Source organism: Lissotriton helveticus, chromosome 4_1 (genome assembly GCF_964261635.1).
Source record: "Lissotriton helveticus chromosome 4_1, aLisHel1.1, whole genome shotgun sequence".
NCBI classification, from domain to species: domain Eukaryota; kingdom Metazoa; phylum Chordata; class Amphibia; order Caudata; family Salamandridae; genus Lissotriton; species Lissotriton helveticus.
The window spans coordinates 1,440,241,837-1,440,256,152 of NC_136063.1; the positions used below are offsets into that span (position 1 = coordinate 1,440,241,837).

Sequence of the window (14,316 nt, forward strand, 5' to 3'; positions counted from 1 at the left end):
ATGGGTACAAAGCTCCACACACCGAGAGAAGGGTCTGCCATCTTGGGAGTATGCAGCATAATGCACTTCAGAGAGAAAAGTTCCGGTAGCACATAGGCTAGTGACCGCCACATCCCAGAAGGCACTTTCTGGACATAAATAAGGCACTCCTGACACTCAGACCTACGATGACCTCTGGGCTGAAGTGAGGCCTGAAGACGGGCTGCCTTGCTGTTCCATGGACCTGGAATTATAGGCTGCAACAACAGCTGGACTGCGCCTGCTAATCCTTGGGCTAGCGAAGAGCAGACTGTGGCTCCTAGATCATAGAAAATTCACTCCTGAGCCTGACAGTGATGGTGAACTCCAAGAGAAAGCTACCTGAATTTGTTAGTTCTAGAGCCACAAAGGCTGAAGAAGCCCGTTCTATCCGGTCAGTAGCCACAATTGCTTGTTTGACTCTGACCGCCAATGTGTAGTCCGGATGACCAAGACCTGGGAGAGTCATCTGAGTGCAGTTTGGTCACCCAAGACGGACAATTGCTGTCACCAAAGGGAACTGCTGTGACTGGAGACCAGTAGTCCAGTGGCAACTGTACTTTTGCTAGACCAAAGAGGCTTTCGAGGGACATTGACCCCTGTGGTAAAAGTCACCCCACCTGGCCTGTGGACTGAGGAATAGCCCAAGGAAGCTCCCGTCGACCGCACGGCATCTTACTGCATCTTCAGCATCCTGTATCCCTTGCATCGGAACTACTCCATTGAAGTCTAAGGCAGTTTGCCCGTTAAACCTGGAATTAGACTTGAGACTGCTTTGGTGACAAGGTAATCATCCTGCTACTCTTTATTTGTCCCCATGAGCTTCCCCTGATGTAATTGGTTGCTCAAAGCAGGCCGGAGCAGCCGAACACAAGTCTTAAAGATTAATCAAAGTTTCCAAACTTTGTGACTAGCACTGCTTGTTGGAATTTGTAATTAAAAATCTATATTTCTAGAACCCTCTGCTGGATTTTGTTTGTTTTGGTGTCCAACAGTTCATGAAAATAAGATCTAGTTTTGTAAATTAGTGTCCGATTTCCTTTGTGTTGTGTGGATTTCTTATTTCATTGTTTTGGTACTTCTAAATGCTTTACACTTGTTCCTTTTTTTGGAAGCCACAGCTACCCACGGAAGAACTTAAGGTTTTACAAACAAACCTGACCAGACTCTAGATGGTATTTTGCGTGTATTACACGGTGATATTGCACAACCACACCTTATAATACACGTCTTTCCTTGCAGTTACGTTTCCAGGAAATATTTGCAAGTTGAAATCCTTCTTTTTGGTGAAATCATGTTTGTAAGATGTTACAACAATATAGAAGCTCCTTTTTCCTTAAAAGTTCTACTGTACAGGATGTGTAGCTATATATATTCAAGCTCATGCCATTAGTTACTATTATATTGTTTGTATAAAACTGTCCCTATGGAAATCTTGCTTTTAGCTGCCATGCCCTAAGCCTCTGACTTAGCCTTGCCATGAAATTGCATTTTACTTGCTGGATTCAGCCAAAAAGCTTTTCATTGTGTTCCTTGGAAAGGGAGTGGTATTGACCTGGAATGTGGTCTGCATTGCACACATGTAACAGTCGTTTTTCCCCCTTTATAACGATGAGTCAATAAGCAGATTTGCTTGTGGGACAGTTTGTGGCGGGCAGAATAGAAATTGCTGTCTGCCACTCCCTGCCGCCTTCATGGCCTTTTGAAAGCTCTATTTAAAGAGGATGTTGTAAAATAGTTGAGCATGTTGAAGTCTGCATTTTATCTCGTTACCCGGGTGAAAATTAGTTCACCTTTTTATGAACTTCTCGCTGGAGTTTTTATTAACCTGAATTGCACTCTATGAATTGTAACTTTCTAGGAAAAAGATTACAAGTTTACTGACAGAGACGACTGTGTCCTTGGTATATTTTTCGTGTGTCCAGCACCCACCTCATCACAGCTGTTCTAGTCTCTCCACTTGTTCCTGGTCGTTAAACCTCTGTCCCAGCTGCTCATGTCTCTGTAGCTGCTTCTCTACCCCTTATTTAACTTCTCCTTTTTTACATATTTGTGTCTCCTATCGTTCCAGCAAGCTCAGGTCCTCCTACCTAGTCCACCCTTCCAGCTAACCCATACCATGTTCCATCTCCCAGCTCCTTGCTTCCAATGACTTGTCTCAGTACCAGCTTGCTTCTTGTGTTTCAGTATCTTTTACCTCCTCAGTCTCTCAGGGAAGATTCTACCAATGCCACTAAAACTTGACTTTAGTGATGTGCAATGAACAGTAAAGCTCCGGCCTTTATAACCTCTCCGTGAGGACCTGTATGAGCTAGTCTTCCATCAGCTTCATGGTGCTCCATCCAATCCTTATAAATACCCATGTTCTTTCCTTGTCTTGTTGCTTCGTGTCCTATCACCTTCTTGCCGTTACGCTTTCAGTGCCCAATTGTGCTTTCTCTCCTTCTCCCCACGCTGTGTCCTTGTTTTGATTCGTCCAGGCTTATGTTATTGGGTTCTTTCCCAGGCACTCATTCCACTGCCACCCGTTCCCCCACCCACTGTGTGCCTCACTTCTTGGGTTTCATCGTTCTTGAACACCACACCACTCCCTTGTACCACCTCCATTTGTGTTCATCCATCTTACAGCTCCATTGTTACTCCTGGTCTCTAGTCCCACTGCCACCTCTTCCAGACCTCCACATTGTGGTTATTTAAACCCACACATCTTCAGTATGAGAATGTCAGGAGCTCTAAAATGAAATCAGATTTTCACCCCCCCCATCTTCTCTGTACATTATCCATGCCTGCCCACCCAACTTCCATGTGTCCCCCCCCACTGTGTCCATGCACTCCAACAGGAGGCAGGCAACTATCTCTTGCTTCTCTGCACTCTTTATGATGGCGAATCCCTTGCCTTCTACCCACCACCAAATCCACGGCCTTCCTTGTAGAGCAAGCACACCTATCTGTGGGTGAAGTCAACACCTTATTGGGAATGTATGTTAAATTAGTAACATATATAGTCTACCACGGCCATTCTAGCTACTAATAGGAATCCGTCACAATTTAAAGTAGAATAGTTGTTTGATCTTTGTGAAGCAATGACATCAAACTCAAAAGGTGATGGAAAGAATGCTTGCTATTTGGCTAACGGCTGGGCGTGCACTCGGGTAGCATCCAAACCCATTGTTCGTTTACTCACCGTGCCACCTCAGTTTGACCCCAGCCATATGCAAATCATACTTGACCCTGCTCCTCATGGGAACAGTCCAGCCAGAGCTGCCAGGCCAGGTCCTCACTGAACCAAAAGCAATTTAGGACTTGTTTCTCCCTGTGTGAACAGGATCCACATCTGTTTTTGCAATCTGATCAGAAAAATGTGTTGTAAATGTTGCCTGTGCGGACGTAGTGAATTGCTAGCCTTCTACAGCATTCATTTTAGGACCTCCTTATTCCTCGCTCCTAATCCCTACTTGTTATCTCTAGTTTTCATCTGACACCCCTACTTCTCATCAAATATGCATCATCCCTACTTCTCATCCATAACCTCCATTTCGCATTCCTCATCCCTCAGTTATACCAAAACACTTTTAATGTTATGAAACACCCCTTCACCTTGATTGGTTGGCAGCAGCCAATCAGAGTTAAGAGAGAGGGCTGCATTCTATTGGTCTAGCCACTGAAAAAAACAGCCTTGTCATTGCACATGCTGGTTAATTACAGTGGAGAGGAAATACAACTGCATGTTTGCTTCCAGTGTATCTAATGCCATAAAGCATTGCAATTTATTTAAGTAAGTGCGTTTCTGTTTAAAAAGGCTTTGTGGAAATCTTTGATGCTTTAGTGAAGATAAGGGGCATCCAGACTTGGTCCATTCTGGTTTCAGTTTTAGATGTAAAAACTCTGCCCAGGCTTTGCTCTTACTTGTTTTTGGCAACTCAGTTGGAAACCCAGCTGGGCCTGAAATCTGCAAGGAAAGAAAACAAGTATTGGCAAAGCCAAAAAGTCTGGCGTTGGCCACCAGCCTTTTGGCAACTCTTGTTCTGTCATGGTTTTTGTGAAGCTTTATTGTTCAGAGAGCTGCCGGGGTCCTTATAAAAACTAAATAAAACTTTGCATGAAGACAAAAATATTTTTGGGTTCTCCAAAAAGTACTTAGTAATTCTGGCACTGAAGGGAACTATGTTGTGTGTGAACGTGCTCCTATTGAAGGAATGCCGTAACTGATAGTGAAGTGGGCTAGTGAAGTGGGCTTACAAATTGTCCGTTGATGCTTGCTTGGTGGAATAAAAATGTAAAAGACCCATTCGTCAGTTAATGGGTAACACTCTGACTTAAAACTCTTATAAGTAACTATGTTATGCATACCAAAATGTATTGGCTAACCTAAACCTACAAACAATAGTTGGTCTGGTATTGGGTGCCTGCCTCTTGCCTTTGAGAAAGACTGCAAGAAAGAAGGAAAGAAAGGGAGACAAAAGGGAAGGAAGAAGAGAAACTAAGGCAGACAAAAAAGTAAGGAAGTTAAAAAGCAAGGAAGAGAAGATGGAAGGGAAGGAACTCAAACAAGGATGGGAGACAAAAAGGAAGGGAGGCAAAAAATAAGTAAAGAAAGAAGATGAAAAAAGGAATAAAACAAGGAGGAAGGGGAAAAAAGAAAAAAGTAAGAAAAGAAAAATGAAAGAATGAAAGGGAAGGAATGGTAAGAAAGATGAACAAAAGAATTAAGGAAACAGACAAAATAAGGAATGAAAGAAGGTAGAACAAAGACAATAGAAGGAAAGGTCATGAGGAAAAGCCAAAGAAGGAAAGAAAGCAAAAGACAGTATGAAAGAAGAAAAAGAAGGAAATGCAAACAAATGAAGGGAAAAAAAAGGAAAGACTGCAAAAAAGAAAGGAAAGATGGAATGAAAAAACAAGTTGAAAGACAAAAAAATAAAAAAAGAAAAGGAAAGAAGGCAAAATAAAAAAAGGAAAGAGGAAGATAAAGGAAAGATGGAAATAAAAGGCAAAATCAAAAGAGAAAAAAGGGAAGTTGACAAAAAGGAAGGAAAGAGCAGAAGAAGGAAGGGATGAAAAAAGGCAACAAAGATGGGAAAAAGGCAAAAACAGGAAAAAAGGCAAAAAGGAATAAAAAAAGAACGAGAGAAGCAAATGAACAAGGACAGGGAAAAAGGAAAGGCAAAAAAGGAAGAAGGAAAAAGGCAAACAAGAAAAGAGAAACTCAAAAAATGTGGAAGGGAAGAAAAAGGAAAAAGATGAAGGAATGGGGGTTCACAGTATAAAATATTGGTTACTAAAACCCAAGTTACACCCCACCTACATTTAAATAAGTTTTACAAGGTGTTGCAAATTAAGCACCATGAAGTTTTCTTTTTTCCTGGGTAAAGTTATTAAAGAACCATTGGTGAGTCAGAGTGCAGGAACACAATTTGTTATGCTGTGAAATAGCAGCAATCGGATAAACAAAGGCCATTTCCACAGGAATTTACAGCAGCATTGCCAGATGACAGGAACGGTTAAAGTTGGACTTAGTCCTGAGCTCACATGAAGAGCTGGTATAAAGGATCCTGCTATCTATTGGCTTTGTCAATGTGTTTTTAGACACATTACACAGCAGCACAGGCTGCTGTGAAACATGGCTGGAAGTAAAGAAAATAATAGCACTAAGAAGCTGCCAACGCTCCCGTGTCTTGGCACTTTTTCCTTGCTTTCAGCCATGTTCCACCGCAGCTGCGCTGCTGTTCAGCATTTAAAAAAAAAAAATGACAAAGCCAATAGATCTCACATAGGTGAAACCTATTGGCTTCTCATCAAGCAGCCTTTATTTTACACACAGACAGCTGGCACCTCGCTGCTTTCTGTTTCGTGACACCTCATTGTGGAACAAAGAGGGGGTTTGGTGACTGCAAGTAGGATCTCAGTGAAGTCCACAGGTTACAGACTAGTTTCAAGAATGTGTGCTGCAACAGAAAGGGTCAGTTTAAGTTCCATCCATCTGTTTACAGTTACCCCACAAAATGTATTGTGATATCTAGATACCTAAACACACACAAACAACATACCTTGACACCATAAGAAAAGTGACATTTTGCACAATGTGCTGCATGCAGAGGTAATATCCTCCAAGTCTGTTGGTGCTTAAGGCTGATCCCTGTTGCTGATGTAGCCTAGGCCTTGCCACGATTTTCTCAATTCAGGTGTGTTCTTCAGCCAGCAAAACCTCTCCCCCCTCCCCCCCCCCCCCCCCCCCGGCTAATAAAAGAATAGAGACAGATGCTTGTAAACATTTTCTTTGTTGGGAATGAAACTGAAACCAGAAAAGGTTGACGGCTCCATGTGTTCATTTATAGCCCAAGCTGGAGACCCTTAGTCTTGCCCAAACCGCCAGAGCTTTCTTTCTGCAGAGGCCTGTGTAAACACAAAAACATTGACTTAAATAAAATGAAATGCTGTCCAACCTTGGATTCACTGGAAGCAAACACCAGTTGCTTATTCAAAGAGCAGGCTGTTTTTTCTGTGACTAAACCAATAGAATGCTGTCCTCTCTCCTAACTCTAATTGTCTGTTACCAATCAATCAGTGTGAAGGCGTGTTTAAAACATTGAAACTGTGCGGGTATGAGTGAGGGAGGAGGAGTGTGATGTAGGGATGATGGATTATGAATTGGGTATGAGAATTATAATTATGGATGATTCATGGGAAGTAGAGATGAAAAATAGGGATGATGCATAATGGCTGATGCATGAGAAGTAAGGATGTGAAGTAGGGATGGCATTTGGATGAGAAGTATGGATGATGGCTGGGAAGTTGGGATGATGGATGAAGTAGGGATGAGAGGTAGAAGAAAGAATGATGGATGAAATGCGCGGACGATGGGTGAGAAGTAGGGAAAATTGATGATGCATGAGAAGTTAGGATTAGAAATCGGGATGATTGATGGATGAGAAGTAGGGAGGATGGATGAGAAGTAGGGATGACGGATAAGAAGTAGGGTTGACAGATGACAAATAGGGATAAGAGGTAGTAGTAGTCGGAATGATTGAGAAGCAGGGATGGTGGATAAGAATTAAGGATGAGCAGCGGTTATGAGGGCTAAGACGAGGGAATGAGATGTAGCAATGGATGAGATGGTGAAGACCAGTAGGGATGACGGATGAGGAGTAGGGATTATGGATAAGAAAAACGATTGATGGATGAGAAATAGCATTGAGAAATAGGAGTGATGGATGAGAAGTAAGGATGATGGATGAGTTATAGGGATGAGAAGTAGGCATGAGGAGGGAGTAATGAATGTCCTTAAATGGATGCTGTAGAAGTCTTTTCTGATCCTTTGGGCCATGACCCAGGAAAACCAATATTGTTGTCTACAACTTGCATTTTAATATTTTCTTTATTGGAAACCAGTAGAGTATTCTATAGTATTGGATTATTTGTTCAAGTTTGAAACTGAAGCTTCTTATCACCACTTTGTTAGGATATTTTACACTGTCGGCATCATGGCTGTAGATTTTCCAGTACTTGCAGAGATACACTAGTCAAGACCAATCCTCTCAGAATTTCAGTGCCGTGTTTGGAGTTCAAAAGTAGGGGAGGTATTACCTTTTTGAGTAATTCTTGTGATTGAGCCTTCCTTGTGATGTACGATTCCAAATGATATTTGGTGCCCATATTTGTGGACATCGGTGGGGTGGCATACCGTGGCATCCTTCAGCCTTGTGTTCAATAGGGTGCTGATGTTGTTTTGGCTCTTTAGATGTACTAATGCAGACGCAGGTATTTCTTCATTAACCAGATGTGGATGTGCTTCATAGCCAGATCGTGTTCTTCAGGCCAAGTCAGTACAATGAATCTACCTGACAAATTGATCATCTTGTTGATTGTCCTTGTTATGGAATCAAATGCTTCCTTCTAAAAGAATGTTGCTCGATGGTAGACTGAAGTTTGCAGATTTACCTAGATGGAATGGTGTGCTGGCAGCAACTGTGATACTTTCAAGTTCTTCTTTTGACACAAGTGAGTGTCTGAACAAATTCCTTTCTCTCTATTCTGTAATCCAAGGTGAGAAATTTACTGGCAGTCAAAGGCATGGACCTTGAAAAATCTCTTGAATCCGAAACAGGCCAATGGCTCTTGAGATTCCCTGCACCATTTATTTGACCAAAATCAGGACTTGAATGTAATCAGTAGATTTTTTGATTTTGGCAGAGATGTTATCACCATGGGAGTTGCTTCCTATTCTGATTACGAGCTCAATGTACTTTGTCCTTCCTTTCATTTAAATAAGCCAATATTAAGTATTCAAACAAATATGCCTGAAGGACCAATCCTCTTACGGCCTCTGTTGATCTTGATCTTACAAATGCTTCCGTGTCCCATCGTCTCTGCTTATGCGTTCTTCCATGACTACACTTAAATTCAGTGATAACCAGCTACACGAATAGAGGTCAAACGTTTAAAAACTGTTGTGAAACGGGCAATAACAGCAGTAGTAGCACACATCTCTAAGACATTGTTCCGTTGTTTCATTGCACGGCAGTCCTAAAACTGGGGATGAGTAAATCATGGCCAGCGCCTTATTATTTTTGTTAGACTTTGATCATAATGTAAACCCTTGAGTTTACCAGAGAAAGCTGTATGACAGAGCTGAGAGATGTAGCATTTTAATGAAGATGAGAGAAATTAACATGTATCTCACCATGACTTCTACAATTTTAGGTTTGGAGTTGAATGAGAAGCGGAAAGGAGACAGCCTACGATACTTTCTGCGCCATTTTGTATATGTTCCCTACTGACAATACTCTAATATTTAATTGGTGTATTGTCAGCGAGCCGATTCCCCTAGAGAGTCCGAGAAGGTTTTTTAGTAGCTGCAATGAGAACAGAACAATTCCAGAACACAGCCCCCCCTTCGCTACCACACCTACCACTACCATAGGCGTGCATTGATGCAAATAATAGAAGTCCTTATGTGAATTGGCTGAGATTGGTTTGTGAGTGGCAATGGCAGGCTTTCTTCATTCATAGGGTATTATCCAAAGCGTGTTGTGGTAACTGTCTACAGGTAGCATTGCCTGTGCGTATTCAGGTACAGGTCAGTCTGTTGACCTCCAATTCTATGAAAAATATCATCCATCTTTGAACTGAAAATGATAAACCATAGTAACACTCTGAGCAATGGATAATATTGGGGTGCTTGAAGAGGTGTCTTGCATGTCTTCCATCTGACTTTATGGTATTCTATCCAAGTGTAGAGAATTTTCTGTGCATTTACTCGAAAGTCTAATATATATATGTGCTTTTGTATGTTATGTTAAGGTGTTTAGACATGTAGTGCGGGTTAGACTTTGGCAGCCTGTGTAGAGAAAGATTCTCGAAGAGTCTCTTTGTTCTAGACAGGGGAGTGATGTGCAGGACAATAACAAGGTGACTGGCGGACGTGTTCGAGCACTTCCTAACCAATAAGACTTCCTCTTATTACCATTCCATTCTGTTACACCCATCTAGGCCATTAAATTATGGGGCTAGCCATATGCTTTCCTTGCTCTTCATCCAGACTAAGCATTTGTGAGTTCAGTAGTCTTTGGTAACTCACTCTTGCACCGGAATGGTTTTTCCATTTAGACTGAGGTCTGCCAAGCCCAGAACCACGCTCCAAGTCTCCGTGTGGTAGGACAATTTGCTCAGTGAGTAGAATGAACAAATGTTATGTTTGGCTATATTTGTTTTCTCCAGTGTGTTAGAGTTTCACATGCATGCCACATGTTCTTCTGTGTAGGAGGACTTGTCTTGTCTTCGTCACGTTGCTGCCTGAAGGTCGGATTATAGGTTCCCCTACCAAAGTCTGAAAGCTGTAATCCAGCACACACCTAAGATAAATCCTGTGAACATTAACTTTCTGCATCGACAAAGCTGGCTAGAATTCAAATGTAGACTTTGGCTTTTGTCAAACATAAACAGCAATCTGATTAATGAATTTCTTGTTAGTGAGACCTGGTTGTAGTATTTTTACGCTGAAAGTTAACACTTTAACGTAGTTATAGCGAGGGGACGTGGACTACGCACATATTAGTTGGTTTAAAAACTATTTCATCTTGGTGGTTAGGCAAACAAACATTGTGAGGGTATGGTTGTTGGCTTTACACTTTAAAGTTCAGTCCACAAGACTTTGAGAAATAGGCATGAGAAGTAGAATTTTGGATAATTCATGAGCCGTAGGGATGAAAAATGTGTTCGATGAGTGAGAAGTAGGGAAAATGGATGATACATGAGAAGTAAGGATGAGAAAAGGGGATGGCCGCATAATTGCTGTCTGCACAAAAAAATTGTATCTCTATCGCGTTGACAAACTGGCCCAGGACATCTCATCCAGAGCTGCTGCCTCCCTCGTAATACATAGTGACCAGACAAGTGGTTCATTGGCCAAAATAATCCCAGTAAAGGGACATCCCCTGGCTCGAGAGTACAAGGCAGCAGTAATTGGTATACCGTAGTTCCTTGTCCCTGTGCCAGTGCACTGCTGTTGTAATGATGGCTCTTTTAGGTGCCAAGCAGAGTGTTTTCTACCTGCACACTTATTTGAATAACTCCTTCAGCTGAGGGTATCATGTAACTTGTTAAATGTCTTAAAAACTTAGACTTGAGAGGAATGTGGTCACGCCATGCAATATTTCATGTTTCTTTAACTATCCGTTCTGATTCTAGATTCACTTTGCCTAAGGAAAACAAAAAAATATGTTTGTACATTTAGTTTTCTCTTTCTGTTCTAGAATGGATTCTCTTAGCGAAGCCAATACTTCATTCGCCCTTGACCTCTGGAAAAAACTGAGTGAAAATGACAACAAGAAAAATGTATTTTATTCGCCAATAAGTATTTCATCTGCTCTGGCTATGGTTTATTTGGGCACCCATGGGGACACAGCAGCCCAGATGGTAAAGGTATGTTTGTTTCCATTGCACAGTAAAAGTGCTGCAGTGCAGGTATAGGCTTGTGAAAAGGGAGCTGTTAGATAACCTTTGCTGATATACCTGTAGTAATTTGGTATTATCGCTGTTGTGAGATCTAGCATTGAACTGGATGAACCTTCTATTAATATTATGGCTGCTTGTATTTTTTCTTGACTTGTGAAACATTGTTACCTCTGCCGTTGGAGGTTTCTATTTTTCAGCTGGGAAATCAATTCTCATGAACTGCTAAAGCCTCTTTTTTGTTTCATTCAGTAATTGCCGACACAAAGATTTGTGGGCCTGGTTGGATTGTGAGGGTGCATAATGATAGGAAGGGCTATTACCAGCTGTTTATGCCTCACCACTTGGGTGATAATAACCTAATACATGGGATTCTGTGATCCCTTTATAAATGGCAGTATCTGATTTCTTTATAATCTGCGACTTGTGACGGACCCAGGTGCCGATAATAACGAAAAGACTATTATAACTTATTACAGTCTAGTTCTGACATCACAATGCCAGCTGCCAGAGATGGCAACCAAGGTGAAGGGCAGGTCAGGCCCAGGAGCATTATTGAAGCTTGGATATAATAATTAAAAGATTGATCTTCAATTGTGAAGTATCTTGTGGGATTGTGTCAAATTGTAAGGGTTCTGCTACAGCCAAACATTTCCACAGACAAGCACCAGAATGCCAGTTTTGGGCCTCAACTTCCTGATTGCTCTACGAGCCCTAGATATGATGAAAGAATTTTGCCTTTGACACACATAAGACACACATGCGGATCGTCCCAAGGTTTTTTGTAAGAAGATCTTTTAATAAAATCCAAGGGCCCTAGTGTGCCATGAAACTCATACACCTACTGTAGTCTGACCAAGTTCAGTTGCATTGCTAAAGAAAGAATCTAATGCTAAACTGGGGTGAAACTTAATATAGAAAGTTGTTGAGTACGCAAAACAGAACATTAACCCCGTGGCATTCTTGGATCCAGGGCAATGGAAAGCTAGAGTCACTATTCTACAGTTGCTGTGTATACACAGTCTTATTTTGGTAAATCCTATTTTTCTTTGATTTTATTTGTAACAATTGTACAGCTATAGTGCAACACGATGGATGTTTTCAGGATGCGGGTAGAACAGCTGTAGTGACAGGTGTGGGAGAGCACAAGAACAGAGAAACAATTTGTATTATTCCAAGCTTGTCCGAAGAGACTGGTCTTCAATTGTGTACATTTTGAAGTCCACCTTGGGTCAGGAGGCAAAGATAAGAAGGTCCAAAAGGTAGGACCTTAAAAGAGCAGGGATCTTCCTCTTAACTCTTTGTATGCCAAAGGGATCTGTGAGACACATTTGGAAGGCCATCCGTGGAATCTGCTCAGGTAGTAGAGGAGAAACGGAATGATCAGGTTCTCCACTATGCTGTTGTAAATTAATTATGGACAAAATGTTCACTTTTAAAATGGATCCATTGTTTAATCGGCAACCTGTAGAGTGACATCAGTGCAAGTGAGCAGTTCTTCTTAAGTTCTTTGGAGCTTGCTCCTCATCTATGCTGGAAAACCTGCATGATTGCACGTGATGCGCAAGAGGGCCACTGCAAGGAGGAAGCCAACGTGGTGTTGAGTAAGCAATAGTGTGAGGATCCCTGAAGTTGATAAAAATGGATGAGCCTGTGTTTGGTCATGTTATCTTGAAAGTTAGATAAACTCTAGAGATGATCCCCCAAGTTCCTGACTTTACGGTTTTAGCTTGTTAAAAAGGCTAGATGCGAGCTGAAGGTACCCAATAGGAGTGTCTGTGAAATGGACTCAAGCAAGGTCTCCCACGACTAGAAGAAAGATTTTAGTTTTATCACCACTCATGCAGAAGCTGTTTCTATTTTTAACAATCTTTTTATTATAATACATAAGAAAAGAAAATCTGCATCGGGTGAACATTAATTGACATCATTATGAGGCATTAGTTGTCGTACATTTAACTTTAACAATTACTGATCATCTATAATTTGGGATCAAAGGGATTCCAGTGATTCTACTTCCCTTCGCCTCCATGGGGGTGTACATATATCGCCACGATAACCATTCCATGCTCCCCATACCTTCCCCCAGTTCTCCGGACAACCCCTGGCTATATACACCGCCCTTTCCCTGAACATGCACCAGTCTAGGTCCTCAGCCCACTTAGTAATCTGGGGCGGTTGAGTGGCCCCCCACAGCTGAGCAATGTTTTGCTTTGCCACCATGTATGTCAACGTCACCCATTGTTTCAAATATCCATTCAAGTCTGTGGGTTCCCATACATTCGACATACACCTCCGGGCCTCCGGTTGTATCCCCTCCCCCAACACCTCTTTAAGTTTGTCATGTATTGCCGCCCAGTAGGTCTGTATCTCTTCACAGTGCCACACGATATGTATAAAGGTGCCGAGCTCCCCACATCCCCTCCTGCACTCACTGCTCATCGCCCGTCCCATGTGCACTAGCCCAGGTCCTGTGATATATGACCGATGTAAAATTTTAATCTGTACCAGTCTGAGTCTCATCTGAATTACAACCACTTTAGGGGAGGAGACCGCCTCTACCCAGTCCTCATCGTCCAATTCCAGTCCATCCGCTCCCCATGCTATCCTAATACTTCCCAAGGGGTCCTCCATATTATTTATAAGCTTCCTGTAGATCAAGGAGATAGTCTTCTCTGGCACGTGACCATCTAGCACACGGTCCTCAAGAGATGTCTCCGGAAGTTCTGCTCCTCCGTGCACGTGAGCGAGGGGAGCGTGTCTAACCTGCCTGTATCAAAGAGTTCAGCAGCAGTCAAACTGTATTGAATCTGTAAAGATTCAAACGTCAACACACCGTCTTTCCCCCATACATCCTTAATCTGGCTGATTCCGATGAGGTCCCACTTATCAAATCCTTTAGTCTTCCACAGGCTCCCCAGCTTCTCTGAACAAAATAGTGGGGTAGCCAACGTCAATTTTCCCTCCCACCCTAAACTTCTGGTAGCCGCGTGCCAAACATGCACAGCATGTGCTGTCGGGCCTACCAATGCGAATCTCCCGGGTCTAGCATATAAGGCTTTAAGAATGTCGCCACCTGGTGCCTGTCCACGATCCACAGCATAGCCTGGTTCCCCGGGGGGTCCAAAGACCATGTGGTTCACTGCTGCAAGGTGTGTGGCTCAATAATTTTTCCTCAAGTCTGGAAGACCGATGCCCCCATCATACTACGGGAGGGTTAATTTGTTGAAGGCTATATTTGGCCTGCCGTCCCAGAGTAGCTGTCGCTGAAGTGCCTCAATCTCCTTAAAATAGGACAGTGGGGGGGGTGTGGCCGAGATGGCGGCCTGAGAGGACGTGCACTGAAGA

At 42.4% G+C, this 14,316-nt stretch overlaps 1 protein-coding gene across 1 annotated transcript in view; it reads left to right on the forward strand.

The window, feature by feature from the left end:
- Nucleotides 1-14,316, forward strand: part of LOC144829159 (leukocyte elastase inhibitor-like) — a 415,450-nt gene that overhangs the window by 99,195 nt on the left and 301,939 nt on the right. Inside the window, exon 5 of the mRNA XM_078688016.1 lies at nucleotides 10,770-10,938. Within this exon, the coding sequence (XP_078544142.1) occupies nucleotides 10,771-10,938 (168 nt within the window). The 5' untranslated portion in view covers nucleotide 10,770. The remainder of the gene's footprint in view (nucleotides 1-10,769; nucleotides 10,939-14,316) is intronic.